This window comes from Dermacentor albipictus, chromosome 1, assembly GCF_038994185.2.
Source record: "Dermacentor albipictus isolate Rhodes 1998 colony chromosome 1, USDA_Dalb.pri_finalv2, whole genome shotgun sequence".
Taxonomy (NCBI): domain Eukaryota; kingdom Metazoa; phylum Arthropoda; class Arachnida; order Ixodida; family Ixodidae; genus Dermacentor; species Dermacentor albipictus.
The window spans coordinates 227,586,538-227,602,340 of NC_091821.1; the positions used below are offsets into that span (position 1 = coordinate 227,586,538).

The 15,803-nt window shown below is 49.2% G+C and overlaps 1 protein-coding gene across 3 annotated transcripts in view; it reads right to left on the minus strand.

Moving 5' to 3' along the window:
* The window catches only part of LOC139054248 (LIM domain-binding protein 2-like), a 320,751-nt gene that overhangs the window by 111,154 nt on the left and 193,794 nt on the right, over window positions 1-15,803 (minus strand). For all 3 annotated transcript variants that reach the window (XM_070530966.1, XM_070530964.1, XM_070530965.1), the window contains one exon: window positions 307-776. In XM_070530966.1, the coding sequence (XP_070387067.1) occupies window positions 307-776 (470 nt within the window). The remainder of the gene's footprint in view (window positions 1-306; window positions 777-15,803) is intronic.

Below are 15,803 nucleotides of genomic sequence, written 5' to 3' on the forward strand. Positions count from 1 at the left end.
ATAAACCAGCTAAAAAAGGCTCGCACAGCAGACGTGATAGGGTTTCGCTTGTTGGTGTCCCGTTTACAGAGACCTCATTTTGTCAGAAAGCGTTATAATTCCGGTGTGTCACGTCACATATTGGACTATATTTGTGCACCACGTTCGCCTCTTGGCAAAACAAGCTCGTCGCTTCTAGCGCAGATACAGACATTCAAGTGCACCCAGGAGGTAAGCAATGGCATCGGATCAAGTGGTTAGACCTCGCGCTCCGCGAACTAACCGCTGTGCAGTCTAGCGAGGCGTACGATGTTGCAAAATGCTCACCCATGTTCGAGGGGCCGTCCGTCGGGCATCGTGTGCGGCGGAGGCCCCGCCATGGGGTGCGGGGGCCCTCCCGGGTGGGGCGGAGGGGGACCGTGGTGCGGGGGCGGCCCGTGGTGCATGGCCGCCGGCCCGTGGCCCATGAGCGCCGGGTGGTGGTGGGGCGGCGGCGCGGGCCCCTTCCAGCTGCCGTCAGGCTCCATGCCGCCCGGCCCCCCGTGTGGCGGAGGGGGCCCGTGCGGCGGAGGAGGAGGGGGTCCGTGGGGCGGCGGCGGAGGGGGCCCATGCGCGGGGCTGTGCGCCGGCCCGTGCGGGGGTCCGTGTGCGGGTCCTCCCGGCCCAGGAGGCCCGTGTCCTGGCCCGTGGGCGGGGCCGTGCGCCGGCGCCTGTGCCACCAGGCCCGGCCCGCCACCGGAACCCGTCGGGCTGTTGCGCACGCAGTGCCGCGGGCTCACTGTGCCGGTGGCCAGTTCCTGCAAGGAGGAGAAGCCACAACCGCATGAACACACCCATGAGGCTATTCAGGTACAAACGTTCGGGCAAGCGCGAATGAACAACAGAAATGACGTATACGAGGGCGATCGAGGCCCAGAAGTTATTTACTTTATTAGAACGTAGATAGATCACTATAGAACTCAGACATATTGAAACATCACATCAACCATCCGTCCTTAACTCAACTCAAACGCTGTGGCGTTTCATGCTGAACACGAGTCCAGGGGTTCGATTTCCGGCCTCGGCGAACACCCCCCGACAGGAGTGTAATGCCGAAACACATGTGTGCTGTGATTTCGATGCTCGTTAAAGTACCCCAAGCGGTAAAAGTCAGTCTGAATTGCTATCTGACGTAGCTTATATAGGTGCAAAATTGGGACGTAAAGCCCCATCAATTGCCTATGTGAACGATGGGAGCAGTAATTCGTAAATCTATGGATTAATACTGACCCATATGATTAAGGTAAAGGCGAAACTTGAATATACGAAAGTGCATTATTCTGAGCACATGAATGAGCCAATAATGTGATTGAAATTATTAGATACTTTATGCAAAAACGAAAAACGCACGCACGCACGCACGCACGCACACACACACACACACACACACACACACACACGCACGCACGCACGCACGCACACACACACACACACACACACACACACACACACACACACACACACACACACACACACACACACACACACACACACACACACACACACACACACACACACACACACACACACACACACACACACACACACACACACACACACACACACACACACACACACACACACACACACACACACACACACACACACACACACACACACACACACACACACACACACACACACACACACACACACACACGCACACACACACACACACACACACACACACACGCACACACACACACACACACACACACACACACACACACACACTTTTAACTTGCTCCAGAGAGGGTGACAAGATTCTTCGTGTACGTCACCCCAGTGCACCGGGATATTTTTAAACTTTGGCTAAAGTTAGCTCAGGCACCACACAGATACGGCGTTATAAGCATGAATACACGCACAAAGTCAAATAACCGCGTGAAGTTTTCGCGTTGCCTTCCAGTGCAATTTGTGGGCTCACGGCATTGTCTCAATACCGGTGCAAATGTCCGCGAGAGGTTGCGGTGGTTGCCCTTTAAAAACCTAACAGGACGGTTCTATTCGAAGCAGCTGCCGCGTCTTGGCTTATTACTGTGCAGAAGTCAGCAACGGTCCAATTAAAACCGGCGCTTAAGGTTTGCCAAAAGCGTCTGGCCTTAGATTTTGTCTGCAGTTAAGTATACAGCGCACACCATAGCCAAATGCGAAACTAGCGAGGAAAGGGCATATGGGGCTGACTGACATACAATTAGCCACGCGCACCCAGTTGAAGCACGAGAATCTCGTGGTGCGCTTTTTCGATAACCAAGACGCATGATTCACCAATGACTCCACTATACAGGGCTCGCAGCAAACACCTAAGAAGGTGCATAAATCTTCCTGTTCGGCAAACGTGACAACATTTGTGGTACATGGGGCACTCCATTTGGAGCATGTCGTGGGTGTCAGTCCACCCGCTAGTGCCAGCACATGTGTCGCGACGCTACATGGCCGCCTTTCTGCCATTACTTGAAATACTAGAGTGAAGCTATTGTTGCAACTAGAAATGCTCGAAAATGTAAACGTCGGAAGTGAAACGTTTGGAAGAGCTTCGCTGGAAATAGGGTTGCGATTCTTCAAGGCCGCATATGAACACCGGGATTTTTCTTTTCTAGAGCATGTAAGACTACAGGAAAGCAAAATCAGTTAGAAAGAAAGAGAATACATTTATCCAATAGTGACGGCGCTTGGAAAAGGAGGCATAATTAGCAGAGTGTACCCTCGATTGATTGATTGATTGGTTGATCCGTCTTTTGTCGTACTAACATGAGCGGAAGGGTGAAAAACTAAATGTAGAAAAGTTTCATTTGCATAGTTGCGGATGTACCGCGTGTGTGCCAGCTAACGTTAGCCAAGCAATTCAAAGAAAAAAAAAGAAACACGGTGCCAGATACGGCTATGACCTACGGTGCTCCACCGTCAAAGGTCTGACGACCAACTACCCTAGGTCTTGCAATTGTATCTTGCACCATGTATCTTAAATGTTTTTTTTTCCTTATCTTTTTCTGTTAACAGCTTAGATAGCGTTAGCTGGGACACCCCATTTACTGCTGTCGATTGTTCAGGAAACACAACAACGTGCGCCTCTCAATTTGCTGGTTCACTATATCTGTAATTGCCGGCTGAAGCTACGCCAATACACTGTACGTACATGTGTGCAGAGGTGCCACCGCGAAACTTCAAATCTGCTGCAAAGGGCGCCGATTATGTACTTCCCAGAGGGGAAAATTTGCACGTGCGCTACTCATCTGTTTCCTTTAATCCCACAGTATTTCCCTCTCGAAAAATAGAATCAACGGAAAACAGCGAAGAAGGAAGAGCGCTTTTTCTTAGTCTTTGTGGATTCCGCTGGTTGATTGGTGCATCTACGTATAGCAATATGGCCGCTCACTACAGTGACATGATAGTAGTGGCAGAAACAGTTTCTAATAAACGGTAAATTAGACATCCACAACTGCTACAAAGGAAGCTCAGATGGTAGAGCGGCTGCCCCGGAAAGGCGGTGGTGCCGGGTTCGAGTGCAGGACCAGGACGAATTTTTCAACTACGAGGCTTTTCTTTCGAGGAACCCGCATGGGCTTCCTTTGTAGCAATTGCTATGATTGTGTGGATGTCTCATTTTTCGTTTATTAATTACTTCCCTCCACCTTGCGGGTTTCCGCAGAACTATTACGTCAAACTCTTGCCTTTGCCTCGAGTTGTCGATAAATTCGGCTTCGCCCTGCCGTCTGCTAGCCGCCTGGTTAGCTCAGATGGTAGAGCGGCTGTCCCAGAAAAGTGGTGGTCCCGGGTTCGAGTCCCGGACCACGACGAATTTCTCTTCAACTATGTAAAGTTTCGAGGAACCCGTTTCCTTTGCTATAGGAATTGCTACGATTACGTTAGAAACAGTTTTTTATTAAAAAGGGTCACGAGGACACAGTAGTGGGGACTGTGGAGCAGGTTGGCGCCCAACTGGAGTGTACTACAATATATTTTATTACACTTTAGACCAAGGTGCTCTAGCGAGAGCGCAGACTGCTCCCGGTCAAAGCCTGGCGCTCGCGCCGGCTCCAGTCCGGCTGTGCGCGCTCTAGGACGTTGCAGTTTCACCGCGGCAGATGGCAGCACGAACTTGCGATGCTAGCGCTGCTTTCGATCCGAGCTATCATTGCACGGTATCCACACGGACTCCAAGATCGGCGCTGCGCCGCGACGATCTTCCCGCGCCGCATGGCAACATCAGAGGCATCGATCGGATGCCACTTCAACGAGTTGCAACCTACGCAGCTCTCTGGTAGGTGGCGCAACAGGCTGAAGACCGCTGAAAGACTGCGCGCGCGACACTCCTCTGACACTTCTGTTGGGAAGTATGCAATCCACCGCGCAAATATGGAGACAGGAAAGAAGCGCCCACGGTTTGAAACAATAATAGACTGGTTCCCATTTCATTTTGCGAGTGTACGCTGAACTTCTTTCATTTAAAAAAAAAGAGAACATCGTTTCTGAAACTTATAATTGAGAATTCAATAATCGTTTAGATGTCTCACATATGTGGAGCACGTGGCAGCTCAGAAATTAAACCGATGGACATTAAGGGAAAGTCGCGGTGCGTGGGCAGATTGACTTCTTGAATAAAATTCATATGAGGTTTAAAGTATCAAAGCAAAAAATAAACTATAAGACATGCGGTAGCGGATCCCGATTAGTTTCGACCACTCGGACATCTGGCGTTATTTAAAGGGCCCCTCACCAGGTCTGGCCATTTTGATCTGACAAGCGCCGTCCATGGATGCAATGCGTGATAACGAGCGTGTCTGCAAAGTATTGCATTGCTACGCGCCGCGGAAAGAGCTGAAATTTCAATCTCAAGGCTGTTTGCCCTTCTCGCAGGCGTCGCGCTCCCAGCCGGAGAGTCGACGTATATCGCACAAGTGCGCCTACGTACATGGCAGCGCTGTGACGTCGCTCATAGTAGCACGTGATCTCAAGAATTATTCGAGGCAATATGTGTTATTTGTGTAATTTCACCACCTGACCCCCAGGTGGTGAAAAACTTATCTGCCGGATTCCACATTGCAACCGACAGCACGGATTTGGGACGCAGTTTAAAACGCGCAGGTTACTTGAGTCAGACTTCAGAGATTCTATTTGAGTGCAATATTTGGCGACATCTGACGTTTGACGTTTAATTTCTTATGTCACGACAAATGCTGGCAGCGTGAAATTTGCACGCGAGCAAAGCAAACTACGATAGCAGGCCTGGCCATCACACTTCTGGATGGCATGCCCTGACCGAGCCGCCGTAGAGGTATGGTTCCTTCAAGGCTTTACACAATATGCAGATATTCATCACGGAATTATGCATGCACTAATCATACAGCGCTGGGTATTGCGGCTGAGGCTGTAAGCTGCTCAGAACGGTGCAAAATGTTCTATCACCAGTAGGAAGGCGCACATTTATGGAGACAAAATATGAAAACGCGAGTGCATTCAGATTTACTTCGATAGTAAAGAAAACACGAAAGCACAAAAGAGTAGAAGAAAAAAAAAAGGAAGGAAGGAAGCTGTTGGTAGGAATAAATCGCGGATCCTATCGAACAACCAAGCAAGGACAGGAATCATCTAGTCCTTGCTTTGATTGAAACAAGAAAACGGGTCTAGGATGTCCTCTGGAAACATAGCACTAAGCCTCATATTAGCACCGTCGCCAAACATTACCGTTCGCAAAAGACATTCTAAAATTATAAAGAACCTTTTAATATTTCAAGAGAGCATTCACGGTTTCGAAAGTAAGCTTTCCCGCAGTGCGTAATGCTTCTCGCCTGCTTTCGCCGTCGCGGAATAGTGCAGGGGCCAGCATTGTTGTGAAGCACTCCCATCGTCATTTCCGTACTTAATTTGTTTTGTTGCATTTAATCAATCAATTAAAGCCTCCGAGAGAAATTGAGAAGACGTCCTCTTCTCTGCAGCAATATTCTGTACGGCGAAGCACGCCTGTCGTCCCCATTAGGCTTGCTTCAAGGAACAGACATTCGAAGCAAAGTGTTAAGGGGATTACGACGGCAAGCTGTGCGAGTTGGTGATTGGCAGTGGTGGTGAAGATGGCAGTTGTCCTTCACACGTCCACGGCGTACGAGCAACGAAGTGTGATTCGTTTTCTAAGGAGCAAGGAGACCAACGCCCATCGAAATCCACAGGGAAATGGAGCCACCATACAGACCAGACCACGTGGTGCGGACCTAATCCTGTAAGAGTTGTCGGACGATCTCGCCGCTGCCACCAGTTGTAAGGGTTGTAGGTCGTACGGAGGAAATTGGGAGGGGGGGGACAGGACTAGGCGAGCAGGATTTATTTACATATTTTTACATTAGAACAAGATACATTCGATAGTCTAGCGTGATTCCCAAATGGAGCACGCAGACTAAGCATACAGCATGCGAGCACGAAGTTCCAAACACACTGCTTCTCGAGCAGGAGCACACAGCTCACGAGCACGATCACAGAGCACACAGCTCACGACCACGATCACGGAGCACACTGACGAGCACACCTAGCAGCCGACAAACAGCTGCTTATAAACGCTCCGTGTTCCCTAGATCCCTATGTGAGGGAAACGTTCGACCAGTCAACATAGCCGAGCCGCCTTTGCGCGGGAGGGCTTACACACACACGTACGCACTGGTTTCACTGCCCCCACCGAGGTGAGACGGGCTTCGCAGAACTTGGGGCTTGCGTCTTGACCAAAAGAGGCGCCTCTTATTCGCCAAGCTGACCCTCGCAGCGTGGACGCCAGTTCTCCATCGTCTTGCGTCCTGAAAGGCGCGTGGGACGTTACCGCCAGATACATTCCCTCGGGAACTACCCCGCTCACGGCCGATCAGGTCGGCGGTGGCGTGTTCAGTCACAAAGCCTGGTCCGTCGAACTCATCTCGGCAATCCCGCGACGAGGAGTCGTGGACGCGGCGTATGGTCCTCCGCACACAGTAGACTTAGTGGCGCCGTTTGGCTGGAGAATGACGGTGGCTTCCCAGAAAATGCCAACCCTGCTGCTGCAGCTGGCTGAGAAACCTTGGATGTCGGCATCTCGGCAGGCCATTCCTAACAATCCCTTGTGATTTCCATGTTTTTGGTCCGCTGAAGTTCTTGGCAGGACCGCGATTCACGTGCAACGATGAAGCCAAGAGAGCAGCCCGACGGTGGTTCCACAGTCAGCCGGACGAATTCTACCACAGGCGTATCTCAAATTTAGTGCTGCGATGGGACAAATGTGTGAACCGATACGGGGACTATGTGGAAAAATAGTGTGAGGTACGTAGAATAGTACGTATATTTGTAATTACTTGTATGTACCTTATTTTGGCTGATAAAAGATAGGGGCAAAGAATTTCTGATTCACCTTCGTACCAATCATCATTCCCCTGCTGGCTGAATCGCTGCCATAGACACTAGCGCCACAATTCCCTCTAGTGACTGTATGAAACTCTATGCCTCCACGTACTGCGGCGTCCCTCGCCACCAGATTGTGGTTCTGGAACGTAAATTTATTTTAACCTAATATGGTCGTCCACAGATCCACCCACGCATTTCTCATCAAAAACGAAGGGTCCATGCCATCGCTGCCAGTTTTCAGAGTCACTGTGGCTCTGAAACTGGCAGCCGAAAAAGGAGACCTGGAACTGGAAGACCGAAAAAGGAGGGTCGCGTTTAATTTCGACCTTCACCTACGAGAAAACCAACTTACTGGATGAATACTTCGAAAAACAAAGTACACTTCATTTATTCCATTTAGTTTTGAGACTCACAGTAGATGTAAACTCTATAAAATGCTGAGCAATGTTGTGCAAATGTAGTTTCATCATCACAGTCTTCTGCTTGCGGAGTAGTGGCCACCAATTTACGCAATCTTCTTAATCTCGTTCAACAATGTTTCTCGACTCATCCGCACCGCACTTCGGCTAAAATTTGCAAAGAATACCCGCATTCTCCTGTGGCGCGCTTCTTCGCGCGATTCAGCCTAGTCAGCATTTGTCAGGCGATGAGAAGGCCCAGCCCCTTCCACCGCACTAGTGTATACATGCATATGGCCCAGAGTTGCACAGGAATCCGCCATCTTGGGCTCCAATGTTACGCAGGGAAGCCACTTCCCGTACGCGTAGGAGCCGCGCTTGCCTAGACGGTATACCGTCAGGAAGGCAGTATCTTCCTTTCTTTCGTTTCTTTCTTTCTTTTTTGGAGCTACGCATAGCACTAGATGTTTCACCTGACGTTTACGTACCAGATTTTTACGTATAAGCGCCGACGTGTTTAATGACGAGCAGTGAAAATGCATCACACGCTAAGCCTATGTGCCGGCGAACGGTGGGAGCGTCTGTGAACTTTTGGTAGTTCACGTCTGTGAACGACCAAGCTTTCAAATAATAATAATAATAATAATAATAATAATAATAATAATAATAATAATAATAATAATAATAATAATAATAATAATAATAATCAGCCTGGTTACGCCCACTGCAGGCAAAGGCCTCTCCCATACTTCTCCAACAACCCCGGTCATGTACTAATTGTGGCCATGCCCTGCCTGCAAACTTCTTAATCTCATCCGCCCACCTAACTTTCTGCCGACCCCTGCTGCGCTTCCCTTCCCTTGGGATCCAGTCCGTAACCTACAATAATAGCTACAACGAAAGACAAATACCACTGTCGTACGGACAACCAAATCCCCTTCACTGCTCCGTATCTCTTTGGAGCCGGCCCAAGTCCGACCTGTCATGGGCCACATGCAGCAGCGACTGCGTACAGTCGGCGGCGCACCATGGCGCACGGCCGATTTCCCGCGTGGCATCGCGTTGAGGCTTGGCCACATTAGCGGAAAAAAGCGCGCCGCGAAAACACGCGAGCGGCAGCATTTTCTTGGCGCGGAGCGAATGGGTATCGCAGCTATTTCTTTTGCGGGATGCCGCTCGCCACTGATCAGGGAGACCAATGAGGAGCTGCCACGTCATTAGCGAGGGCAAACGCCACTAGGAAACGTCAAGATAGCCACACGGACATTCATGCCACAGCGGACACCATCTCTCAGCGTCACTGAGCACAGCGCCGTTGTCAGATGGGAAGATGACTTGGCACCCGAAGGTGCAGCGTCCCAGAGCTTACATATACTCATCAAACGAACATCATTCGGTACATTGACCCTGGCGCTCCCCTCTACCCGGGTTGACTGAGAGGGGGGCTTTGGTTCGGGCCAACGGTCCTTGCCGGACAAGGGGGCTGCTCTGGTGCAGCACAAATGAGTTAGTGCACTCAACACACAAACAGCCATGTCGGTCTTACAGGACGCGAGCCTGACTGACCCTCAGACTGCCTTGACACGAAAGAGGTCAAGGCATACAACCATGGAGACCACCAAAGCCATCCGCGGAGCAGCACGACTACACGAGGGTGCGCCACTACCGTTTACGGCTCTCGGTTCCACTGAGCGAAACAAAACCCCGTGGATTGAGTGGCACACACGGCCGACCCGAGCGACCTTGGGAGCATGCATCATAACCTAATGGAGAGATTTCCACCTGACTCACCAAAAATCACGGCAGGACGAGCCTACACAGCCGCAATAAAGGGAAGTTCATTGAACAAGCTCGCGTTTGTGCACATAATTACATAGCAACATACAGCAAACCCCAAACTTGCACACTAACGATTAACTTTTAGCAGCGAACATGATTATGGTTTCATACGAAAGACATATTTTAACAATCACAAGTATAACAACAGTACGTGATAATGCAACTGAGAGAATAATTCATAAGAGTGGGTAACGTAGAATACGACGGTTCGAACCACTCATACACTGGGCATCCATGTGACGTACAGAATTTACTGAACTAATTGAATTGTTCAAGCTAAAATACGTGGTAAAATCGTAAACTACGAAATACACACAACCTACAGAAATGATAGCTCCCGCATTGTAATTTGAATGTACGAGAAAACATAATTCTGTTACGCAAATCTCAAAGAAACCCCGTTTCCAGGTTTTCCACAATTCACAGACCGACTGCGGGGTAAGCTATTTGCGCACGCCGGCGCGTGGGTGTCTCGGGGGCCATGGAGCGGCGCGTCCGGTTCCTCGCAATACTTTTACAGCTGGCGCTCGCCTCCACCGCATCGCGGCCCGCGCAAAAGGCCGGGTTTCTGCCACAAAGCCCCCCGCCTTCGTGCATAGCGTTCGCTGCCAGCGTTTCCCGGTAAACATTACGGATACATACGCTCCAGTTGCCGGGAAGCGTGAGAAGCAGTCAGGGATCTTTGAATGCTATCGCGTTTCACTCTTTAAAGGCAAATCTTAAGCGTCCTCCAAATTTTTTCGCGCGCTTCTTTCCACGCGCGGTTTTCCGCTAGTGTGGCCGTACCTTAAGACAGTTTACCGTTTTCACCGCGAGCATGGCAGTACAGCGCGCTACATTCCGTCACACTGCCGCAGCTGTCTGTGCATCGTACGACAGCGATTTCTGAGATGCTACGCGAGAAAACGCTTCGACCAGCGGCAGCGAGGCACAAGTTGCAAAAAGTAAAGTAACGCATGCACCATGGGGATCAATGTTATGCGAATCATTTATATATATTATCTGCATAAATTACGCATGCACATGGATCCACGATGTGTTCCTGCGTAAATGCGGTTGCACTGCACGGTTTGCGCGCTCCAAGATGCGACGTCCTAACTTTGTTTAGGCACATGATGACACGATGATATCACTTTGTACATGCTTACTGTGGTGACCAAAGTTGTGACTAAATTTTGCGATGTTTTCTTACGAAAGCCTAAAGTTCCGCAGATGATTCAGTGCATACGACAGCAACTACGGAACTATTTACTAAAGTACTATACATATCTTCCAAATGTCAAATTTCGGTTAGCTGGCGAAAAGTGCTGCACCATTCATAATCTGCACCTAATTTAAATCCCACTATTCAGCTGATTTACTCCGACGAAGAAATACTACAACGCGTTCAGCGAACGTTTCGACAAGGGGACAAAGTGAATCTTTCCCATTAATACTATTCTCGATGCTGACCGCGCCCATGACAGAGTCCTACTGAAATCTATACCGACGGCAAGTACTTACTTTTGCGACGGCTGATTGAGCGCGAAAATGCTCGACATCCCTTCGCATCCTCACCCCTTGTGCGCGTTCCCTCCTTCGGATATAGGGCAGATAAAGATGGAGATGACGAAAAATGACCTCGACCTTTCCAATCAGGAGAAATGCATCTACCGCACTTCACCTATCCTCTAGTATTCTGTTATCTCTACCTTCACACACTGATCTCGTCATGGCTTTTGAATCCCAACATTTGCTTTCTGGACATCCACGCTTGTATATTTCGAACTGAAGGGTATTATGCTTTTCTCTGTCGCTTCACTCGTTTGCACGCGCAGCCGCGGCAAATGTATCGACATTGTCGCCATTGTTACCTGCACCATCTCATTCGCTAGTACCCCTCCCTATGCTAGAAAATTAAAGGGCTTCCGTTGTATTTGTCAAAAATAAATAAATAAAGCATACATAATTTCTTTAAAAATCTCGTTTTAGTCCAACGCACATGATGGAATCTATGCGAAGCGAAGCTCAACTAAAGCGGTTAATTAAATGCTTCACAGTTAACGGCGGTGCGTACAATTAGGTGATGACACGTGTATACACAGAAAAGTATGACACGTATCAAGCAACATATAAGGATTCTGTACCGTTTGTGTCACAGTGGGACATATACCCATTCGGGACGATTGACCATCAATGGGCTGTTACGACTTTGCACCGCTGCCACCACTATTACGACTTCGAGGTGGTCCCGTAGCGCTCGTCACCCATTTCGTGACAGAGCGTGATAGCGAAGACTCCGAGTCAGGCGTCGGTGAGAATAACGAAAGGGATTTTTATCACTATATACAGGTCATTATACAGGACAAGATCGGATCGGCACAGGGGCCGAGAGCTCACAGCAAACGCGACTGTTCCCGCACGGCGACGTCCGGCGAGACTCCAACGCCTGACACATCTCACTCCAGTCGAGAGCGGCACTCAGCTCCCGGTGGGTCGGCGGATCCGGTTTTCCAGGCGGCGGCGTCGCAGCTTATAATGCCCCGAGAAACCATTGTCACTCAAACGGCCCAATACAAAGCCAGCACTCGACGGTCGTCCGAGAGGTCCAACCAGCGACCGCGCTGGCCCCTCCCCCCCCCCCCGTTCAAAGTTGGCGGGCGCAGTGACCTCCAGGCAAAGGGAGGTACGGCGCCGGGCTGTCTGGCACTTGGTTGCACGTTTGGACATGTCGCTCGCCGATACTTCTCCGCAGGACACCGCTGCCTGACGGCTCAGCATCTTGACTTGTCAAGGGAGAATTAGGGCGCTGTGCCTTTCGGCGCAGCCCCGGGATTGTCCAAAGGGCGCTCGCAGAATAAATTCTGCATCTTGTAGATTCGGAATCCGGGCTGGTGGTAATGGCACAACAGGGCACACACCCAGCGGTACATACCTAATTGCTAAGTCAAAGAAAGTAAACCGAAGAATTCGTGAAATATAATTAACCATTCCATTAACAGATGTGTATCCATTTGTGATATCTGCGATTCGACGCTACACGTTCACGTTTTACGTAGCAATCGTACATAGCGGCACATGCCCGTTCTGGAGGATTGGCCAAGAGCCCAGTGGCACACACCGAGTAGCTAAATCAAAGAAACCGTTAAATGTGATTCATCATTAAATTAACAGGGCGGTGTGCCTTAGAGTCGCCTTGTGAGGCGACATCATGTGTGCAGGTTTTATGTACGAAGTTAATTTCTTGTAAGCCAGAACCGCTGGAAATACGTGGTCAGCATGCAATGTTTATGAGAGGCACTTCGTTGGAATACCTTCATATAATCTTTGTATGTGTATCCACAAATATATTCGGCAAGACAGCAGCCACGGTCAAAAAAGCCTGGCAGGGTTCGATAACACAGCTTCGCTTTTTAAAATAATAATCAACATCATTCAATTCTTTTCATGCCTTCATTACCCCTCTTGCACAGCTGCAATGCCGGTTTATCATGCATAGACTACTTCGCCTTGATGATGTAGCAACAACAGAAAAAAAAACAAAAAAAAACCGCAACGCATATCCATTTGCGTAGTTTGTTTCCCTCATACTGCATTCTGACTATCAAAAAAAATAATAATAACAGGAAAACCGATACCTGCACCGACAGCGCGCACACTTATGTGCGTGAATTGCATTTCAGATATAGCGCGAAACAATTTCTTCCCTTTTTTTAATCAGTTACATATTGTGTCGTAGCTTCTCTAGAAATGCTTTTGAATATGGTTTAAGTTCGGATGTTAAAATGTTCAACTACGTCGTCTACAGTGGAGCGCAAGGGCATAATATTTCATTTTTAAGCATGCCGTACATATAGACGTAATGAACTCGCGGATCGCTACCTATTTACTGGAAAAACCGCCAAGCTTCTCGAAGAACCTAAGCAAGGCTAATGCGATGAGGCTTGTTATTACTGCAATTTCTGCCGTTCTTGGGCCGCTTTTCTCAGATGCACACAATAGTGTTGCGCTAACGAAGGAGTAACAACTGGAGACTATTTACAAGGTATATTTACAAAGGATAATGCAGTGCTGGCCAGTTCAGCTGACAGCTCGAGAGCCAGGGAGCATTCGTCGTCTTCGTCGGGGCGACCGCGTGCATCGTCCACAAGTAACAGGCGTTATGCATGTATCATTACCCCCGGCGGCAGAAGCACCGTCCCGGGGCGTCTAAATATCGGTGATAACAGGACAGTAATATGGTTTGAGGCGTGCGACATGCACAACGTCAGTGGAATTCGGGGCAGATGAGGCACTGGCACTGACTGGGGCGATTTCGTAGGTAACTGGCACGCAGCACCCGATATGGGCCGGAGTACCGAGACAGGAGTTTTTCTGACAGGCGAACGTTACGAGTAGGGGACCACAGGAGTACCAGAGATCCAGGCGAAAAGTGGACGTCTCTGTGTTGGCGATCGTATCAACGCCGTTGCTTCTCTAGCGAGGTCAGGAGGCGAGCGCGGGTGATTTCGCGTGTTTGGGCAGCCCTGGTGATGGCGTCAAGTGCATACTCGCTGGTCTCTGCTGCGGCGGATGGAAGGGACGTGTCCAGTGGCAATGTGGGTTCTCGGCCGAACAACAGAAAGAACGGGAAATTTATTTATTATTTATTTATTTATTTATTTATTTCACAATAACCCTAAAGGCCCTCTAGGGAGGGTATTACATAGGGTAAATGTTACATAGGTGAGGTGAACAGTGCGTAAATGTAATTACAATGGAAAAACAAAACTGGGAAAAATATTAATTACAGTGCATCAACGTACAAACACAAAAATAATGATAGTTATCAGTACAGCAACTCTAAATGATTTGTACAAAATGGGACACTGTCGTGGAAGCTTTGGTTAACGGCGCATTAAAAAAAGAGAAAAAAAAAGAAAAAAATGTTTACAAATCAGAGAGTCATACGTGATATATTATGTATTCATGGTACTGCGTAGAGCGTCTGTAAATTTTGAGGCATTTGTTTCGGTGACAATGTGTGATGGAAGATTATTCCATTCTTTCGCGGTGCGAGGTATAAATGACTGACCAAATGCGAGGGAATGACACATTATGCTCTTTACTTTGCAAGAATGATCCCGACGCGGAAAGATGGCTGAGGGTTCACACATGAACTCGTTATGAAGAGATGCGTGATAGTAAAGTTTATGGAATAGTGTTAAACGAGATATATTACGGCGAAGTGACAAGGCTTCAAGCTCGGCGCGATGTTTTAATGCTGTTACACTGGTTTCTCGTGAATAATCTGAAAAGATGAAGCGTACAGCACGGTTCTGCAGGGCTTCTAAGTTAGTTATTAGGTATGCCTGATGGGGATCCCATATGGCGGACGCGTACTCTATTTTAGGGCGTATTAGTGTTGTAATAACCAGCAGTATCGCGAGGCGAAGAATTATACGCAAAAGTGACATAAGGTAGGGCAAGGTCTCAATCAGTATGGTCGGACGAGCCATACTTTGCAGGCACGTCTCTTGGGGTGCGATTCAGAAGCTCCGTGAGACCATTAGTCTGTGCATGGTAAGACGTAGTTAGTTTGTGCTTGGTTGAGCAGGACTGCAGGATGTCGTAGATGACTTTAGAAAGAAATGTCCGAGCACGGTCAGTGAGCAGTTGGTGCGGAGCGCCATGCTGCAGAATCACTTCGCGTAAAAGAAAACCGGCAACATCTGTGGCGCAGCTCGTTGGAAGGGCTCTGGTGATGGCGTAGCGTGTGGCGTAATCTGTCACCACAGCGACCCACTTGTTGCCAGACGTGGACAGAGGGAAAGGGCCAAGTAAGTCCAGGCCAACGCGAAAGAGCGGCTCCGAAGGAATGTCGAGCGGTTGAAGGCACCCGGCAGACACCATCGATGGTGTTTTTCGGCGCTGGCATTTCTGACACGCCGCAACGCATTTCCGGGACGGAGCGGGCAAGGCCTGGCCAAAAGATGCGTCGGCGAATCCGGTCGTAGGTGCGGGAGACGCCAAGGTGACCTGCCGTTGGTAAATCGTGAATTCTTGGAGAACAGCTGACCGGAGGTGCTTAGGAATGACGAGGAGTAAGGCAGGACCGTCAGGGCGTACATTGTGCCGGTATAATACACCGTCCCTGAGAACAAACAGATGAAGGGACGAATCAGAAGACGAAGATTCCCAGCCATCAATGATGGCGCGCAAGGTGGCATCACG